Source organism: Falco rusticolus, chromosome Z (genome assembly GCF_015220075.1).
Source record: "Falco rusticolus isolate bFalRus1 chromosome Z, bFalRus1.pri, whole genome shotgun sequence".
Classification (NCBI taxonomy): domain Eukaryota; kingdom Metazoa; phylum Chordata; class Aves; order Falconiformes; family Falconidae; genus Falco; species Falco rusticolus.
The window spans coordinates 63,602,627-63,623,344 of NC_051210.1; the positions used below are offsets into that span (position 1 = coordinate 63,602,627).

A 20,718-nucleotide genomic window follows, 5' to 3' on the forward strand; every position below is an offset into this window, starting at 1 on the left:
ATTAAAAAGAAATCTCTCACAAAATGGTGACGGTTTGTTCCTGTAGGATGAACAGGAAGTATGCTTACAATGAAAAGATTGTTGTTGTTGTTGCTGTAAAAATGAATGTACTAAGCTTAAGCAAATATTAGCCTACCACCAGGTATTACAGGTCTTTGTCAACTACCAGTGTCCAATGAACAAAACTGAACATGTTCATAAAAAATTTTGTCTTTCAGAACAGGTGAAGTGAGTTAACTAAAAATGAAAAAAAGCAAGCCTCAGGATTGATTGACAAAGGTTTTGTTGTATCAGAAAACTGTAACAGTATCTTTTTTGCATAATGCCATGAAAAAAGATACTCTAAAAATGAAATTTAATAGCAGTATGTGGTGACTACATAAATGCAAATACTTTTGCCTTTTTATATTTTGGAAGTTTTCTTTTAATATCTTCTGATAGTTTATTTCCCCACCAGCTGTGAACAGCAAAAAGGCACTCCCTTAGTTCAAGTAGTGGTCATGATATGACAGTATACTGAATTAAGAATATCTCATAAAACAGCAACTAGTTGCTGCCATAGTTTGATCTTACATTTTCAAAAAAAAAAAACCAAAACAAGCATTTGAAGTAGCAAGTATTAGCCTTTCCTAAATGCATTTGAAAATGGTTGTGATGAATGGACTTGGGGGTGGGGAAGGCAAAGCCGAACCTAAGCCCTTTTACATTATTTAATTGTAGCATTTGCTAGTTAGGTTAAGAGGTAAAAGTTTGTAATCTCGATTGGTAAATAGGGACAACAATGATAAATACTGTGGAACCTGGAAAAAACAGAAGAGGTTATTCAGCAGTCCCCCTTTCTTTCAGCCTCCCTGAAGGTTCAGGAATAAGCAAAGGGAAAGAATAACCAAACAAAATGAGCACACATCTGATGTTTAAGCCCTCCTCCAGCACTTCTTATGTACATAACCAGAAGTCACTCAAGCAGCTGCAGCACATTAGTTCCAATAGTTTAACAGGCAGCTTTACAGCTCTGACAAAGGCTGTACTAAGGCAGTTTCTTCCTCCTGTGCTCACTTGCTATGATAGCTAATAAGTGATCTTTGGCAGCAGGTCTGTGAGAGGAGTGGTAATGTTTAATAGGTTTCTGTATAGGAGTTAGCTTGCTTTTTTCTTTGTAGATCATTGTCTATAGAGAGAAGCTGAGGGCAAGCGACACCATGTTGAAAACAGAATAGGCTGAACTAGAGTTGGAGCTCTGCACAGTTCTTGAGCACTGATTAGAAAGGAAATATTTTAAGCAGCTAAGCCAATATTCGATTGTATTAGACTTTGATAGCAAACTTACTTTGGAAACATGGCTCAGCAGACAAGTCCAGGCACTCTGGCTGTTCCTGAAGTGGATAATAAACATTGTCAAAATCCCTGGTTAAATGAAGATCTTGTGAAGACCCTGAGGGAAAACCTGTTGCAACATGAAAAGTCCAGGACGTCTAGGAAATCTTCATCTGCTTCTCCCCGGCTGTGTCCAGTTATTTCTCCTCGAAACTCTCCAAGGCTTTTGCGCAGGATGCTTTTAAATAGCAACATACCGAAACAGCGGCGTTTCACTGTGGCACATACATGGTAAGCACTGAGTGGGTTGTCATGAAATGTCAGATTAATTTTTTATTTCCCCAATGCCAGTGCTTACGTTTGTTAGTTTGATCTCCGCATGAATCCCTCTGGTTGAAAGAGACAGTTCTAATTTGTGACTTAAGTTAATTTCAGACCAGAAGTTTAAAATAGTAATTTATATAAAGTAAGAAAACATGAAGTAGCTTTTGTGCAAGCAAATATATTTACTCTTATTTCTTGGGTAATAATTCCTTTTTTTCCCTCCACGAGAAATAAAAACTGGCGTCTTTAAGAAGGAAAAGTACTTATCTCAGTCTGTGCTGTTCAGGCTAGAGTGAGTAGGCAATACTTTCCTTTAGTGTAGTTTTAAAGTATATTTTATTTATTTATTGGTCATGTATGATACCTCCACTCCTACACAGAATAACATGTTTGTTAATCTTTTAACAGCACTCAAATTAAAAAGGAAATGATAGAGAAGAATGGTAGGAATATTTGTTGTATATGAAACAGTGATTTTTATGAAAGCAGTAGCTGGAATAAACAGAGGAAAGATGGGAAGGGGAACCCCTTGTTAAGTGATTCACTAGTACTTTTTTGGTAACTCAATAATTTCTTAGACATGTGTTTGTGATCAAATCTATACAAGACATGCATTCTGTTCTATCCTTCTATAAAACAGCAGCATAATTTCATTACTTCACTTATTATTTTTTAAAAAGTTACATATGAGATTATTGTAACTCAGTAATACATTCCTGTTTGCTTTGATGGTCCTGAGATTTTGATGTGTTGTTTTTTCTTGTGAGATTTCCCCCTGTTATTTTTCAAATAAAAATGTAATATAAAGAAAAGAGACCAATGAAACATGTTCAAAGAAGGTCATGCATTCTAAGCAGCAAATGGATATGCTATTCAAATTTACCTTCATTTGTCTGAAATTAGATTTACACTATAGCTATGTGACTGGTCTGTGCATTGCACATTACATACTTGTGTGCCTAAATATTTACTCTGTATGTATTTGTGTAGTTAAAATACACCTTTGATAAAATGATATTTTTACCCTTGAAAAGGATGAGGAAAAACAAGTGTGCCTTTATGCTTAAAGCGTATTTGTTACGAAACCAGTGTGCCTGGTCAGAAATTGCCTGTGTAACAGAGAAAACTGAATAAAATTAGGATATTTCATGTTCCTTTAACAGTTATGCATAAATCTCAAAAACATTAAGGGTCTCTGACTGCTGATCTGCATTAAATAATTTGTAAAACAGTTTGCACATAAGAACACACAAGATTAAAAAAAATCAGAGCTGTTTGACATTGTAAGATGAAAATAAATAATTTGTGAAAGCTTACAGAAGGGAAATTATCATGTGTGCTTATGTATGTGTTATGAGAGTTATTGCAGACAGTTTCAGATGACAGAGGAAGGAAGGGTATTAAAAGGTAGATATGAAGTGAACAAACAGGTTTGGGCAACATCAAGGGGCAAAGGCTGGCATAGTATTAAAAAGTGGAATTTTGTTTAAGCACATTTCCTGTAGTGAGCCTCAGAAAGTTTTGAGTTTGGGTAGAGTGCCTTTTTCAGCATGATGTGGAGTATAGGAAATGCTTGGTTTTTTCCCAAATATTTGAAATACTAGGCCTGCAAAATACTATTGTAGAACAATTCACAGTTATTTCTAATGATTTGTAAGACTGGCTCATCTTAGGAGCACTTTTTTTTCAGCGAGTAGAGAGTCAAGCAGAGAGTTACAATAAATGACTTGAGAACCTGCAAAGAAGAATAGTATTTCAGAAGTGAAGATAAAAAAAAAACAACACTTAAACAATAATATATGTGATTAGACTGACAGACATATGAAGGGAAGCATAAGCACTACTGTGTGCTTATGAAATTTATTGGTTGCCAAATCCCATCAAGTCCATAGTTACTGATACCTCTTCACCTGGTTATCTATTTCGAAAACTGAGATGCTATTGGTAGGTATTCAGTTTCTAGATACTTTGGCTACATAAGCAGTATAGTGATTTTAATTCCTTATCCATATAATCTATTTTAGGCAGCTCATAGAAAATAAGTACTTTTGAAAACGGAGTAGTTGTAAGCTTACTCCAAAATGTTGTACTACGGAGGATCCATTCTGGTTCTAGTGCTACGCTTTGTTCCACCATAGTTATGACCCTCTCTGTAAGTGCTCTAATTCTTTTGCGTTTCTGATTTAATCTGCTTTCTGCTTTAAGAATAGGTGCTGAATTTGTGTATACAGCTTTCTTGTTTAATCCATCATTCACATACAGGCATTAAAAAATTTTAATACATGATCTTATTTAAGCAACCAGTAAGCTGGAAAGCCGTCTAACTTTGTAAAATACCAAACCTCCAGTTTTATAAATTTAGTGTTTGCTTACATCTTTCTTATGGTTAGAAGTTTATGTATATAGTAGCATAAAACTTAAATGTATAACACTAAAGATATTGCTGTGTATTAGAGTGAGGCCAAATACAGCCACCACAGAACCAGTGCACCAGAACAACTCATTTAGATTTTACCTAACTCTACTGATTTCAAGGCTCCATAATGGCATTCAGATCCAGTCAAGAAGTGGGTGGCAGACTGATGAAGTGTTCTGGCAACCTGGTTCTTTCTCTTTCTTTGATAAGGCCCATAGCTCTCCCCCTGTAATAGCTTGGGATGTAGAACTGTTGACACCAAAATGCACTTTATCATGTGACTGTTACCCTTTCACATGAATAATTAAGTTATTTTTTTTAGTCATATGGAGTAATAGTCAGTCTTGTAAAGACTGCATAAACGGCCTGGTTGTGAAATGTCAACATACCTGAAGTTTTCATGTAATGAGGCGTATAATCTAGGATGCAATGTTCACATACGTGTCCATTTACACAGTGAGGTGATTGTATGTTACGTAAAATATATGTAACTACCTGTGATTACTGTGATGTAGTATGTAAGCCTTTAAAACCTCTTTAAGAATCTCTATGGCTGTTCTTTCTAGAAAAGCTGCACCATTGTGTCTTCTGAAAACCATATTTTGTATAAAAAGTTTTCCTGAAAGGTATACACAAACTGGGCCATTTACCAGGGAGTGCTTAAGAAAATGATGGGGCCATTTACCAGGGAGTGCTTAAGAAAATGATGGGGCCATTTAAGTCTGCTCACTCTGCATCAGTTGTGTTCACAAAGGCACAACTTTGTAAGATTCTTTTTTTATTTAATAGGAGGTTTCCACATACTATGTTCAGAAATGTGGTTGTATACCTGGTTTTACTTACAAGAGTGTAATGGATAATTTGCCAATATTTCTTTCAGTTCATTACTAGCCATTAATCTCAAACATTTTGAGTCCTACTCTCCTTTTTCTTCTTTATCCTTCCCCAGCTGTAACTCTGAGTTCATTCTAACACTTGAAAGACAAACTACTAATTTTAGGATTTCAGAAAGGAAAAAGTACAGCATTAAGAGTGAGCTGAAATAGAAGTGGTAGAGGTGTATGGGCTCTTCATTTTTATTGGAGAAATTTCTGAATAATTTACACCTTTTGAGAGTGTTACAGATAGTCTTGCCTATAACTGTGAAATTAAAACTAGTTATCTTAAACTTTTAGACTGCATCACACTCAGTGTATAGACCACATCAGTCTGCAGTCTGTAAGAAACAGCTATAGCAACTGAAAAGAAACAAGCGTTTCAAAGCTTCGTTGCCAGGAATTCAAACGTACTCTAGCCAAAACAAACTCATGTTCCTAAGAAAGCTGAATTCTATTGTATTATTGTAGAAGCAATCATAATGTTTTGTGATCTGATCAATATAGTGATGTGGCAGCACATATTATAACCGATACAGACACGATAAACTAAGTTCTTTGGTATGTGCTTGACAAATTCAGTTTCTAGATTCTCTTGGTTGGCTCTTAGCATGCCTTTTCAGGTTGCCCATTAGCCCAGTGCAGTTTGGCAGGAGAGATCGTTAAGGTGGGATCATACGTGCTGGGATTTGTGAGAAGAGAGGGCCTTCGGTTACAGGGAAAGAGGCTGTCGGTTCCCCAGCTGCGTTAACAGCCAGTGTGTGTGGGACATGTCCAGTGGTCTGTGGAAGGATGTTTAGATACTTTAAATCGTACAGCTTTAGTGAACTTAAGTCATGTAGGAAGTCAGCTTCCCGTTATTTTCCATGAAAGATTCCTTTCTGTAGGAGAGGGAGGAGAAGCAAGAAGCATAAATATTTGGAGCAGCATAGTAAGGTCAGTGCAACATAGCAACTAAATTGTATCTATTTAATTGGAAGTATGAAGTCATGGCATGAATGTGCTTGATTTTTTTTGGCCTTTATTTGCTGCCTTAATACTCGTGAGTGAGCACAAATGTTCAGTCATTTTTTCTTTGTTGTATATAACTTTGGATGGAATATTTGCTGCCTTTGTGACTTATTTGTATGTGTTCAGATACACCAAGTAGTGATATATGACTTGTTTTTTCATGATATAAAGTGGGTTTGTTATTCATGGGTCTGTTGTCAGTCTTCCCCTTATATCTGTCCCCTTTCCAGCTCTTCAGGGGTTCATTTAGTACTTTCTGATGTTCAGGGATTTTATGGTTTTGCTCTTTAGACTGTTGTAGGTTTTTTTATTATTTATTTTAAACATGCACCCCCAAACATTACTGTAAGAACACAACTATGTGCTCAGTTATATAGAGTACTTAATCTGAATTCAGCCGGCCTTTGTCCCCACCCATAGTAAATAGTTTTGCATTGACTTTGGCATTCAGATATGAAAACAATAGATGCTTTACAAATAGTTTAGATAGATATGGGTAAGGTGTGCCATTTTAAGTTTCAGGAATGTGACTTGCATAAGGGTACCGATAAACTAAGGTCTTTGTTAATTTGTATTGTACAATATCTTTTCACGCACTTTTAGCACTAATTGCAAAAAACAACAAAACCTCAAGTGTTAGTTGTAGGTAGATTGCAGAAGAGCAACATATTGATGTGGTTGTAAACTGTCTGGTTCAGTTTGTTTACTCAGAAACTACTAAAGTATAGTGAAGCTATACCAAACTGAAAATATAGACTTTTCTAACTACAATTTTATTGCAATTTTCAAGATACATTTTCTTCAAAGATTTTTAATGCCTGCCTACTAATGCTTTCCCTACTCAGTCCATGTCAGGGAACTAGACTAATTAAATTTTTGTGTGTGAAAAGCATTTCAAAAGGAAGATCTATCAAAGCAGAGTAGGATGATTAACTATGATAAGAACACTAGGGAAGGATAGGATTCATAGTCTATAAATTCTCTATATGTGTACTCTATACAAACAGCTGAAATGTTCTAGAGAGTTGTGCAGAGTATTTAAACTTCTGTGGAAAAAAATAACCAAGTGTTATGGGAAAATATTTCAAAGAGAAGCCAGATTGTAGCATATTTTCCTGATTGAATTAGATGCATGTGCTCATAAGATTAAAGGTAATATTTCATCGGGTCAAAAATGCAATAAAATTTAATTAATAACATCCTTTTGGAACTATTAAAGTAAAGAAAAAAAAAAGAGTTTAAGAAAAGATTTGAGTCAGATGAAGGTAAGTGGCACGTTTGTATATGTGACCTTATTTGTTTCAATTAAGAAAGTATCTTGTTTCTTCTATTACTTCCTTGCTTTTGCTCCTGTAAGTTTTATTCAACACTTTCTGAATCAGATGACCAAATATCGTATAAGGTTTTAGTCAAGGTAACAATGAGCATATTACAGAGGAATCTCTTCCACTGGATTTCAGACTTTTTAGAATGGGTTACCTTAGTCATTTTCTGAAATAATATGTGATCCTCTCCTCACGTAATATGAAGATATTCATAATAGATGCGTAAATCATTTCCAGGAAGTAATTTAATTCACAATTTTGTCAGAGACATACTACAAGTATGTAAAATAACCCAATCCACATATCCACTCTTTTCTAGAAATTCTGTTACGTCAGGACGGGCACGCTTCTGTGGATGTTGTATACAAATAGGTGACAGGCTTGCAAAGACAGTATGTGTATTTGATGGGGTCTGTGCACAAATATGTATAGGTTAGTGGGTCAGAGGCAAGGAATGAGCTATGGGAACATGATGCTGTCTAGTATCTACAGAGTGGCTTGCAATAAGCTAAGGACGCTGCATAATGGTGTTAACTACTGACAAGTTAATTTACCAGAGAGAAATAATACTCTTTCTCCATAGCTCAAACCTGAGGAGAGAGCGAGGAAAACAAAATTCATCTCCCTGTAAAGAAGTAAGAGGCAAAGATGCATTTTCCCAAATAAGAGTCAATGTTAGAGCAGAGCTCCTGGTATCAGAAAGGAAAACCAAAACAGCTTCAGAAAGAGCAATGAACAATTCAAGACTAAATGCTAAGTCTTTATTGTACAGGGACAAATAAATGAGTAAGGAAGAACAGTGTGGAAGAGAAAACCCAATAAATTACAGGCTTTCTCACTTGTGGAAGACCTTGTAGATTTTTCATTGTCAGTTTTAATAGCTGAAGTGCTTTGCCTAGGCCATGCCTGTCTGACCTGTTGTCTTTAGTAGCATGTCCTGTGTTGGGCAGAATTTAGGAGAAATTCTCAATAGTTTAGCAGAAGTGCAACTGAGTCCTGTAGTTCTGCTTTTCTTTAGCAGTTACCTCAAAAGCAAAAACTGCTTTGCAAGAGTGCTTTTGCATCCACGATTTTTTTTTTTAATCTTACTATAATTGTATTGCAAGTTATGTGTGACTGCAAAGGTTTTAGCTATTGTATTCTTACAGCATGAAAAAATCTCTGATTTTCTTCTTTTGTTTGTTTTGTTTGGTTTTGTGTTTTTTTTAAAAATTTGCAAAATGTTCCAGTAGTTTTTATAGAATACTTTTATTCACTTTCTCCGTAATGTCCTGGGAAGCGTGTTAAACTCAAGCAGTCTTCCACATAGCTTCTTGTTGGATCGCTCTGACTGCATTTTGCAAACTTGCTATCTTCACTTTCATTTTGCATGTGTATATTTCTACTTTATTTGTGGCTTGCTAAAACAGATTATTTTTTCTGGCCCCAGCCCATGCAAACCTGTTTGTTTCTTCTGCCATTTGACATATTTTCAATGCTTTATGCAAGCTGAAATTGGTACCATATGCAGTCTTTTCCTCTGTTTTCAATTTCAAACTCCACTGTACCATGGCCTTAAATTAAGGATTTGATAGGTATTGTATACTTCCATGTACATAACCTCAGTGTCAAATGTTTCTTTTCCTTTTTGATTTCTCATAGTAATTAATATCTCAATATATATATTTCTTATGAGAATAGATGGTCTTAAAATGTATTTAGCACAGTCTAGCAAGTAGCTGGCTTTTCCTTTCACATATTCTTGAAGAGCTTCATCTTCTTCAAGGTTTGTAGGCATTACTCAATTATTTTTTTTTCTCATTACATGTCTTCTGTATCTCATGAACTTTTTGTGTTCTTCTCCTACTGTTTCATCTAGTACTGAGCATGATTTTTCCACTGGTGGTCCAGGAGAACACTGAGCTTAAAGCTTACAAGAGTTCACTCTGACAGGAGATAAGTTAACATTTAAGTAAGATAGAAAAGTGGAAGGGGAGTGTCTCAGTATCTTCATCTGTCAAGCTACCGTAAGGAGCAACTGTTGACTGGAACCAGCAGGTTTTACTCTGTCAAAAGTCAGACTACTGGAGGGCTTCTGATTTGTACAGAAGTGCAGTGAAACACTTGCCAGCAGAAAGTTTATTTCGGTACTGACGTGGGGAAAATGGCCAGTGTTGGGACTGTTCTCTAGCTGGGGCGAGTTCCTGGTGCTTAGACTGTGTCTGCAGTAGAGTGTGGTCACTGCTGTGGTGGGATGTACTGCCAGACCTGTCCTTTCACTCATGTCAAATTCATGTTTGATCTTGGTCACTAGATAGTTGTGGTAATATTGCCACCTCCTCTTCCTGCAAAATTTTAGCTTGTAAAACCTCTACTGCTTCATACTGTGTAGATTAGTACATTTAATAAATCTATAGTGGTTTGACTTTCTTTTTTCTAAATCCTCAAATTCAGCAAGCACTCCAGTTCCTTCTCCTTCATCAGACGTGATATGACACTACATGGTTAACACTTCATGTTACTGTGGAACTTCTCTTCCGGTAGTTGTATATTCTCTCTTAGTAAACATTCGGGACCTTCCATCCGTTATTTTCAACAGCTTACTTTTACTAAGCCTCTGCATTTGGTTCTTTAAAAAAACACAGGTACAGAATTAATATCACAAAGAAGTGAAATTTTGTGCATGCACAGGGTGAAATGTAAGACAAGAAGGACGTACTCTGTTCCCTTGTTTTATAAAGAAACACTTGTGGTCCTGTCACAATGCTTTAGTTGTAATCTTTTTTCCTCTTAGATAGTCATCAGGTGTCTTCTGTGTTGTTCAGTGAACCAAATTTATCGGTACTCATTAAATATCCTTATTATAACAGAACTGATCAGTTAGAATCTCATTGTGGCAAGTGCTCCATAGGTATGATCCTGCAAGTAAGATTGATTATTGTAGAATAGTAGTCAAAGACTTCTATGGACAATAGATTGTTCAGATGATCTTGAAATACTTTAAGGTATAACAATGTGTGGGAATGAATGATGTACAATTAAATACATTAGCTTTATGGGCCAGACTAACTTTGGCTGGAATATCCAGGAACTTTCATAGTGTTCTTTAATGCATGAATTTGTCTTTGGGATTATCTCTTCATAGCATTACCTTGAAAGTTTAAAAAAAAGTAATTGTGGATAGATTAAGTGAATATGTAAACTGTGGGGTTTGTGTATATGTGCGGTTTTTTGTAGTGTATGTTTTGTTGTACTTTTGTGATAAATCTGCATCTGCTGAGCCTGAAAAATAACCTCCAGAACAGGAATAAGGAGTGTGCTGGAGAAGAAATCTCCACAAGGTGTTTAAAGAATATCCGTCTATATTATCATTCCACCCACCCCACTCTCACCATCAAAATAGAATAAGACAGCAAGTAGGTTTTATCCAGAATAGATTTTGTGTGTTTTTTTTCCCCAGCTTTATAAGAACAATATATATGTCCATATTAAGTAAGTTAAAGGAAAATTAGGAATTTCTGATGAACATTTGAGTATTATAAGAATTTTTCAGTTATAGTGAAGTAAATAATTGATTTGACCATTACCATAAATATAATTTTGCATTGTAGAAGCCACATGCAACCACAGATAACGTATGTTATTTTCTTTTGGGGATGGGAAGGTTCACTGAATCAGAAGTTAGTTATTGTATTTCCAGTCTTGCTGGGCAGCAGCAAGAACCTTTAAAATCTGTTGTACTTTTATGAGCACAGTCATAAGCAATAAAATCTAAGTTATTTTAAAATATCATCTACCTCTTGGACCTCTTCATTATTATGCATATTCATATGACAGAGACTGAATTCTCCAAAGGTGTTAATTACAATCATAGCATGTAGCACATTACATAATCAAAAAGAAGAATAATGACTTGTGTAAATGCATGCTGTCATGGGATATAGATTAGACTGCATAATTAACTGTGGAAATCCAGCAAGATCATAAAAAAAAAATATTCATTAAAAGGCCTAAAAATTGACTGCACAATGGGCTGTATTCCCCACCTAAAAAATAATTTACTGCAGAATATTGGAAGCTTGCAAACAACAGTGTTTCTCCAAGTATGTCTCACTTGTTTCCAAGGAATGCAACTTTGAGTGAGAGAGCTAAGTTAGATGTGCCAGCTAAAAATGACTATTTAAGAACAATTGTGTGTTTATTTCTTACCTGTTGTGATAGTTGGAGTCTGGAGACTTCTGTGTGTTTGTCTTGGGGGTGGACTATATTTGTCTGCAGTGACGCTATGAGCTATATGTCAGAGAAAAGTTCTCGCTGCTGTAGACACACAAGAGTTTGCGATAGGTGGTGGCATTAGTATAGAAGGAGCTGTGACAGTATCAGACCTTTGGCCTTTCATCAACAGTAGCTTGTCAAAAGAAACAATATTAAAACATGTTGGTTGGTAAGGGCTATGAGGAAAAATTTGACCCCATCTTATTTTTTTAGCAATGTAAAAAGTAACTTTAAGGCTGAAGTGTGCCAAGTTCAAGATTAGAATGCATCTTTCACTGTGTAAAAAAAAAAAAAACAAACCAAAACCCCACAAAAACAACAAAACCCCCAAACCCCTCAAAAAAAAACCCCCAAAACCTAAATTCAACAGGAAAAAAAAAAGATTTTTAAAAGATTTTTAGACATGAACTTCAGGATAGAGGTTGTGAGGAATTTTCTAATAAAATACTGGAAAATACTGACTTATTGTGCCTGAAATACTTACTTTGAAATACTTGTTTCCCATCCCCTTGTCCCCCAAGTAACAGCTGAGAGTAAGGAATGCCTTATTTCACCTTACCTAGAGGCTGTGCAGGAGGGTGTTCTGCTGAGCTGAGTAACAAATCACATTATTATGTTTTCTGTTCAGATAGGTGGTAATGAATATTAAATATTGCATTATACATTATTATGTATTAGATATTAAATATGTAACTCTAGACCCAACAGCAGTTTCTGCCATAACCGCTGTTCTATAACATATACTTTGCCTTTAAGCCACCTCTCTTATCAAATTCACAGTATACTCACTGGCCATATCTGCAAATTATTCTCTATTTTCTCCTTTTACATCAGCAACATTTCTTTCTGATCTGTTTTTGCTCCAGTCTGGAAACCTTTTTTTAAAGATCACAGTATGATCTTGATAAACCTTAATGAAATGCACCTTGAAACACTATTGTACACCTTGCTCTCTCTTCATAATGATGCTCCGATACCCATTATTCCACCTAGAAAGGTCAGTGGCTTACCAACCATTCTTCCAGAACCTCCATATCCTATATTGTATTGCATGGAAGTTCTTCTGTAAGAAGGGGGGGGGGGGGGGGGGGGCGGGGAAGTATTTTGCTGGTAATAATCTTGTAAATCTTGTATGTCACCAGATTTTGTTGGGACAATGATCTAATCTTTTCTAGGACCTATGCATAAATCTCTTAATCTTGTTTGTGAACTGACAGCCACTAGAAGAATGTGCTTCCTAAGAATACAATTTATCAGTGTTCCTACTGAGAAAATATATACCCCCAAAAAACTGGAGAAGTGTCTTCACAATTAGAAATCTTTCAAAATCTGTCAGGATTGTTTTTGGATGAGTTGCTCAAGCTCCCTTATTCTCCTTGCTACAAATAATCTGCCATCTCATTGTCCTCCTCTTCATGTAACAGTTGTGGGTTCTTTTTTTAATTATAAGCTGTCCTGGAGGATGATTTAATCTCTGCTCCCTTCAGAGGGTATATTACAGTGTAGAGCTTGATCCCAATGCTCATGATTTTAAAGGGCATGCCTTATGAACCTCTGGGAATGTATCATTAAAAGTTAAATTTTTCTTTATCAATTCTTTTTCAAACTGACAGACAAATAGTTTTAATGTCAAATTCTATGAAGAAATGGGTTTTATTACTAAAAAATTTTAATTTGTTAATTAAACTAGACTTGTGTATAGACATCATTGAAAAGGGTTTTCACAGCCCCTTTAGTTCCTTGAGTATCTGCTGCAAATGCCATTAACATGCTGAGCAGGACTAGCTCCTTTTCTGATGCAAAGCTTATTTCACATGGGCTGGCGAAGGGGCGGTGGTGGTGATAAAAAGAAAATATCAGCTGAGTTCAAGGAGGAAAGCCTCTATCTTTCATTCTGCATATATTCTCAGAATTATCTAGTACTCCAGACTACGTACTGCATATAATTACAAAGTTGCTTTAGGCATATCTTACACAATAAAAAATGTTTTGTGTGTTGTGGCTTTACTACAAGCTGCTACCTGCATGTCTAAAGTGCAAAGATCATCACCAATCAAAAATAAATAAAAATATTTTTTTCATGTTTAGAAGCCTTAAAAAAAGTCCTCAATTGTTTGAATGCACACAATGAAACATCATTGTTAAAATACATAGAGAAGCTAAGGGCAAGTAAAACATAGTGACCTTGGTCTGTAAAATTTGTTTGTTTGTTTTTTGGGTTTTTTTTTTGTTTGTTTGTTTTGTTTTTTGTTGGTTTTTTTTTTAATATAAACTTGTGCTATGAGCTGCATCTGTTCAGTACTTGCTGTTTCCATCCACACTCTTTTGGTAATAGAAGGTTAAGCTTTTGTTGCCATAGAGGCAGTTGTACAGAAGACAGAATTAACTTTGAAATGGAAATCCTCTAATATTATAAAGGTGATCCTCTCTTTACCAAGAAATAGCGTGCATATGGTAGCTTATGTAAGAACTTCTGTTTGGAAAACTTGATTGATGTAGGCTTAATGAACTTTCCAGAAAAGAGTAGGGGTCTTCCAGATTTTAGTGTATGCAAAGTGAAAGAAATAAAGTATTTCAATAGAAGTATGATGTAGTTCCTAATGGATTCCTTACTTCGACACAGTCTTCATTCAAAAACCAAATGGTTATACAAAATGTAATTTAATTCTTCTAAGGATGTTTAGACCTTGGACTAGACTTAGCTCATAATGTCTGCAAATGTAACTAATATTTAATAACTTTTGTATAATTAATTCAACCCAGATAATAATTTTCTATTGGAAGCACCCATTTTTTTCTGTGACAGTGCTTTTGCAAAAAGTAGTCTGCTGAAATAAATTACATTTGCAGACAATAAGGTAAAGGCTTCACAAGCAACAGTAGTCTTAGATAAAGAATGTAACATGAACTCTGGGAAGTAGCAGGCTAGCTGACTTTGGAGCATTTGAATGCAGATGAAGTTACATGGGTGAGAGCAAGGAGCAAAACTTGACCAGCTAGTAGTAATGTCTTATCAGCATTAAGATTTGATGCTTGGAAGGGCTGGAGAAAAGCAGATGTCTTAGTTCTAGGGCTTATATTAAGGTCATCAGAAGAAGCTGAAGTCACTAAAAGAGTCTGACTCACTTTTTGTCTTCTTGAAGACTGATGATGTCTCTATATGTTGACCAATGAGTTTTAATGCAAGCCACATATAGTATTATAAATAATTGTCCTATTTCAGACTACTTGAACAGGAGCACCATAGTTGTTTGCCTGTTATCACCCAGTCTAAAAAGTGAGAAATAATAACTGTTTCTCTAGCAAAGCCCTCTTCGGTGTGCTATTTGCCAACAGTGGCAAATTAGTTTCTCAGTAGTTACCTAAGAAACTTCTTAATTGCTTTCATATTCATCCTGAAATATTTACATGAAGGATTTTGGTGCTAATTTGAAGTTTTACATTTTCAGAAGCTTTGTTGCCCCTAAAATAACAGTATTTGAATCTCACTGAACTTTCATGCAATGAATGATAAAAATAATCAGGATCGTATTTGGAATAAAATGTGATGTGATTCAGAATTGCTTTTAACAGCATGAAAAATAAAATCACTACCACAAAAATACAATTTTCTGGACAATTAATTTCCTTGTTTGTAACTGCAAGAAAGAGAAGCCCAGCTTTTCTGTAAAGAGACTTATACAATGCTGCTTAAGCTGGTAGCTGGTGACTCACTCCTCTGAGTAAAAATATTTGGGTGAGGATCAGGAAGCATTTCTATAAAACCTGGTTTTGCTCCATTCCTTTATTTGAATAGAATACTAAATTATAATCCCCAATCTTTGATTATTGACTGCTTAAATAGTTTTGAGAAGGAAACAAATTCAAGTGACTTGAGCAATATAGCAGATGAACTTTGGGTGCCTTTAAATTTTTCAAGGTGAATTATAAAGTACAGTTTTAATGTTTGAGAAGTATTTTCTTGATTAATAAGTAATCTATGGAGCAACACTTAAATCAGTAGAAAAAAATGAGTGTTCCTTTTAAACCAATGGCTGTGACATCACAGTAATGCCATTATGTGGTCACAATGAAAACCAAAAAGGTAAACTGCAGTTATGTATCATTTTTTCTTTGTTGAAATAAAAGCATGGTTGCTGTGTCATTGTTGTGTGGAACAATCATGTAGCTCTGAGAACAAGCTTCTCGGCTTAAAGAGAAGGTATGTGCATTAACATATAAAAATCCAACTGCCACTTACATTAATAACAGCACGCAATAAGTGCTATGGTTACCGAGTCTTGTAAGCAAATTCGGGTAGATGGACACATGGCCTTGTGGATACAGTGTGAGACTGGGCTGAAATATTCTGGGATTTTAAAACCTTGCTCTGCTGTTAGTTCCTATTCTTTGGATTCAAAGGAGTTGTTTATTCTCTATTATCCTAAATCAGAAATAAAATGTTACTAACAAAACATTCCTGAAATAAGTGTTGTATTTTTCCAATGCTTTTGAAGTATGAAGTGCTATCATTGCTTACAGATCAAACAGATGTTCACTTTTCATCCTTTAAATATTAAATATCCATTTGTAGTTTCTTGTGGTGTCAACATTTCGGATATTGTAGGAATCTAAGAAAACATTAACTTTGTTTTGCACTCTTTAACTGTAGGAGAAACCAAACCAATACAAGCTTTAGCTGCTTTTTGCTTGTAATTTTAAGACCACCCACTGATCTGTAGCAAAAATCTGGAACTTTAATGTAGTTGAACATGACAAGTACATCTGAACTCATTTATCTTGCTTGTCATCAGACTTACCAGTTTAGGGATATGCCATATTAACCTTGACTATGCAGTTCAAAGCTTACTTGTGTTGGATTTGCAGAAAGATCAGGCAATGCAAAAGCATATGGGCTTTCAAAAAGGTATAGACAACCTGTGGGCTGCAGAAAAGGCCAAACAGTTTTACAGAGTAGTGTCTTTTTCTAAATAAAAAGTGTATGTTTCTTGCTTTGTTCATGACAGTTTCCAATGTCTGCAAAAACTGAGGGACAACAGATCTTTGCCTCTTTTTCTACCTGTAAAACACCAGTTCTGCTTGCCCAAAGAAGTACTGGTCTGGTGGGAAAGATGGTTGTGACCATTGTTAAAGAGCACTGCTATCATAGTACATGTCATACACAGCAGGCAAATTATGGCTGGTTGGAGAAACACTTTTGGCATGTCTTAACATTTAAGAAATTGTCTTACAATCTTAATATCCTTTCCTGTGCACAATTTCTCAGTGTAGGTTAGGATTGGTTTGGGGGGTGGTGGTGGTGGGGTGTGTGTGTGTTTTGGGAGTTTTATGTTTGGTTTGGTTTTTTAATGCAAAAAAAATCTTGTGTTGCTTTATGATGTCTCCTTCATTACTTTTCTGCAGGCTTAACTGTACTGTAACAGCCTTCCATACCTGTATTAAGAAGGGTTGGCAAGGAGATGAATGAACTGTCTAATGTAGGGATGCTGGAGCCATGTAACACCTAAGTACATTAACCCATTAGAAAATATTGGTAGTTGTCTAACAGGCAACATTGCGGAAATTACACGTTCGTTTGGATTTGTAGGATTGTATTTTGCGTTTAGCTTGTTATTGAGCATGCTAATTGAAATATTTCATTTTACATATAAATAGTCTTACTTAAAAGTAATCTAAGCCCTCTGGGGTGAAAAAAATATATATCTTGGTTGAACTTGGCCTATTTCTATAATGATTACCTATCAGTGACTCAACTGGAAGGGCTATGGAGACTAATTGGAATCTAAACATTTTTTGAATCTTTGTACTTGTAAGGGACAGTGTTCTGAATGCAAAACTCACCTTCAGAAAATAGGCATACAAATTAAATACTAAAGATTTGAAATTTGGAAGTCTAAATATATGTATATATTCTCATGGGGTTTTCATTTTGATTTTACATTCCTCTTCTTGTTTATGTATTTTTCTATACTCACAACTGTGGCAATTAATCCACAGTTGTCACTGTTGGCATTGCTTTCAATGAAATGTCTATTGTATGAGGGGTGAGTCATTTTGTAAATGGGGGGTTAAGACCAATGTGACAGAGTAAACAGCTTTGCCCTCTGATACCTCTTGGATGTTGTAAGTGTTATAACTCTCCTGAGACCTTCATGTGCACTATTTCTACACCTGTAGGCCTGTAAAACCTCTGGGGTTTTGTGCAGAACACTCACCACTGAAACTGCATAAAGAAATTGTTCTGTTTCTGCAGCTTTGAAAGTAAAAGCAAGTGGGGAAGAAAGTAAAAGGAAAGGTTCTGATTTTAATAGTTTTTATACTGATGTTAGAACCGCAAAGTATTATTCTTCCAGTGCAAAGCAGAAATATTTGTATGGTGGCAAAGAAGTATTAATGAAAAATTCAAGCTGGGGCAATGCAAACATTACAGAACTATGAACTAGAGAGATTATTAATGTGGTGAAATATCTTTAAATTGCTTCCCTGTGAAGAAAAATGTAAAAATCTATTTTAAAATCAAAATAATTTGAACATAATAAACTCAAATTAGGTATTAGAAGTTGAATGTAGTTCAAATTCTATTTGCTCTTTCACTCTTAGGAAAAAAAATAAGAGGAAATACACAATTAATGTGATGCAGGCCATTTCTCAACTCTGAAAAATGTGGAGTGAAGGGTACCTAAAATTTTATGACACTTTGCTAAAAGAAATGATAATGGATTAATTTTGCAAAGATACTTTTTCATAAATAACTTTTTTCCATATCCTAAGTCCGGCAGAAATGTAAATACTGTTTTCTTAAATGTAGATTACATTTCTTTAAGTCTTAAACAAAACAAACCAAAAGCGTGGGTAATTATTGCTGCCAATGCAGGGGGACATGCATGCAATGATGAAATGAATACATTTTGACTAAAATTAAAAAAAAAAAGAGTCAGGAATGAAAGACAAGGGCAAAATTTAATAAATAAATAAAAAAAAATAAAAAAGAAGAGAAAGAAAACACAAACTATTTACATCTTGACTTGTAATTAAGGGAAATTGGCTTGTTGCTTTTGTTGAAGTGAATCTTAACTTATTTTTGCATATATTAAAATTGCCAAAGTATATTTTTGTACAGCTTTGATTATTTTTTTCTATTTATCATAATAATCCATCCATTTAGAAGCTCAACAACCAGCTGTAAGAATAACTTAGTTCAGAAAGCAGTATCTGTGTGTGTTTCTGACAAACTCAGACAGCTAATGTAGAAGTCCTGTTTCATTTTGGGGCAGAACAAGTGTATAGAATTAACAGCACCATGGCAAAGTAAACAATTTCCTTGCAAACTGATTCTTCTCAGGCACTGAGCAGAACATAAATACTGGAGCAGTGAGTCTTTATTGTTCGTTGAACTGCACTGCTTTCAATAGTTTAGAGACCAGGGATGTCAGAGAAAATCCAGGTCTGAACATGCAGCGCAAGGGTGTGGGTGGTATCTTGTCACAAGAAGTCTGTTGGCTGTTGAGTTTGCACAGGTTAAAGATCCCTTTGCAGAGAAATACTGCTGCCCAGAGGGTGTGATACCACGTCTGTGCATCTGAGCTGGCCTCCTCCCACAGACTGAGCCCAGAAATACACACGTGCTTGAGGAATAAATTGTTGTGATGCAATCACTGTTATCATATAACTGTATATTTAATCGGGGGGAAGAAGTTGGAGCTTTAGTTGTTCTCCTTAAAAGCATTTTCTACATTAATAAATTCATGTGTTTATGTTGTGTTGTGCAAAAGTGACATAAATGTGTGTCGCTTCATAAATACACATTTCACATATGTAGTGACTGAAAGCCTATTGCAGTTGGGTAGGAGTAAATACTATTTTTAGTAGCAACACAGTTAAATTGGTAGCAGATCTGCAACAGTAAATATTTGTTTTACACAAAGATTTTAAAAATTTCAGTTGGCAGTGATGGAAATTGTGTGATGACTACAAGAGTGAACTGGAACACACCAGAAAGTAAATAAAAATCAGTAGGACTAACTGATCACTAATACAACTATTAATTTTGTTTAACTTCTTATTTTATAACTTAGTTTTAATGATTTGCCTGTTATTTATTGTTTTAGGAGGTAAGATTCACTAGATAAAGTAAGACTATAAATTTGGATGAGTATCCCTATTACTAAGCAGTATAATTTAAGTAAGCCCCTTTAAACTAAATCTGCAAAACGGTCAGTGCCTAAGCGACTGGATACCCTTTGTCAGAATCTTACCTCCTCTCCATTCTTTGATCCATCTGGATCAAATGGGGAGCAAGTTCCAGAGCTGGCAAAGTACATGGTTATCATTTGACTTTTGTATCATTTTAGTAATAGACATATATCCAGGGTCTTTCTCCAAGGAGTGGCTACGCTGATTATACAGACACACAATTTTTTAGAACAAAGATGTCCTCCACACATGATAACTAGAAAGGATGGGGAGAAAAAAAAAATTGAAAAAAGATGCAGGTTGAAATACACAAGGTGGAACAAATGCTTAAAATTAAAACCCACGACAATTCTGAGTTGTAGCACTTTTTGGAACAGTGACCAGCACGCTGCGCAGTCATTACACTTTTCTGTGTTGCCTGGAAACTGAAGTGAAATTGCCTCATTCATTTGCAGCTTGCCCCAGCTCTCCCCTGCTGTAGTGCTCGATACATCAGAACAGACTATGCACTGAGCAGAACACAACGTAGGAGGCAAACATTGGTAAACCCATTAACTGTGTATTTTTTCTGATGTGTGATTAGTGCTACTACATTTCAGTATAATATTGCAGAAAAAAATGACATAAATTTTCAGTAATATAGGGCTATTTGAATTATGTTAATCAACAGCGTGTTTTCAATGAAAAGCAGAGCTAACTTCAACACTCAAAATAGCAATTTTTAATATCCTGTCTGAATATCTGATATGTTTCATGCCTGGCAAACTTTAGTAAATTATGCTGTTTCCTAAAGCAGGAAGTGTATCCTGGACTGTTAAATATTTGCAATATTTATAATTTAATATATGTGTTAAAAATAGTAGAATTCATTGTCTTAATGAAAGACAAGTGAATCCTACACAACTTAATTGAAATCGGCTGTTTTTTGAGTTGTGTCCTAAAAAAAGGAAAAAGAAAAAAAATCAATACATTGGTAATACAAAGGTTAACACAAAGTTTGTATTAT

The 20,718-nt window shown here is 35.3% G+C and overlaps 1 protein-coding gene across 1 annotated transcript in view; it reads left to right on the forward strand.

Moving 5' to 3' along the window:
* Window positions 1-994: 994 nt before the first annotated feature.
* The window catches only part of PDE4D (phosphodiesterase 4D), a 353,147-nt gene continuing 333,423 nt past the window's right edge, over window positions 995-20,718 (forward strand). The window contains exon 1 of the mRNA XM_037373545.1: window positions 995-1,605. Coding sequence (XP_037229442.1) covers window positions 1,337-1,605 — 269 coding nt within the window. The 5' untranslated portion in view covers window positions 995-1,336. The remainder of the gene's footprint in view (window positions 1,606-20,718) is intronic.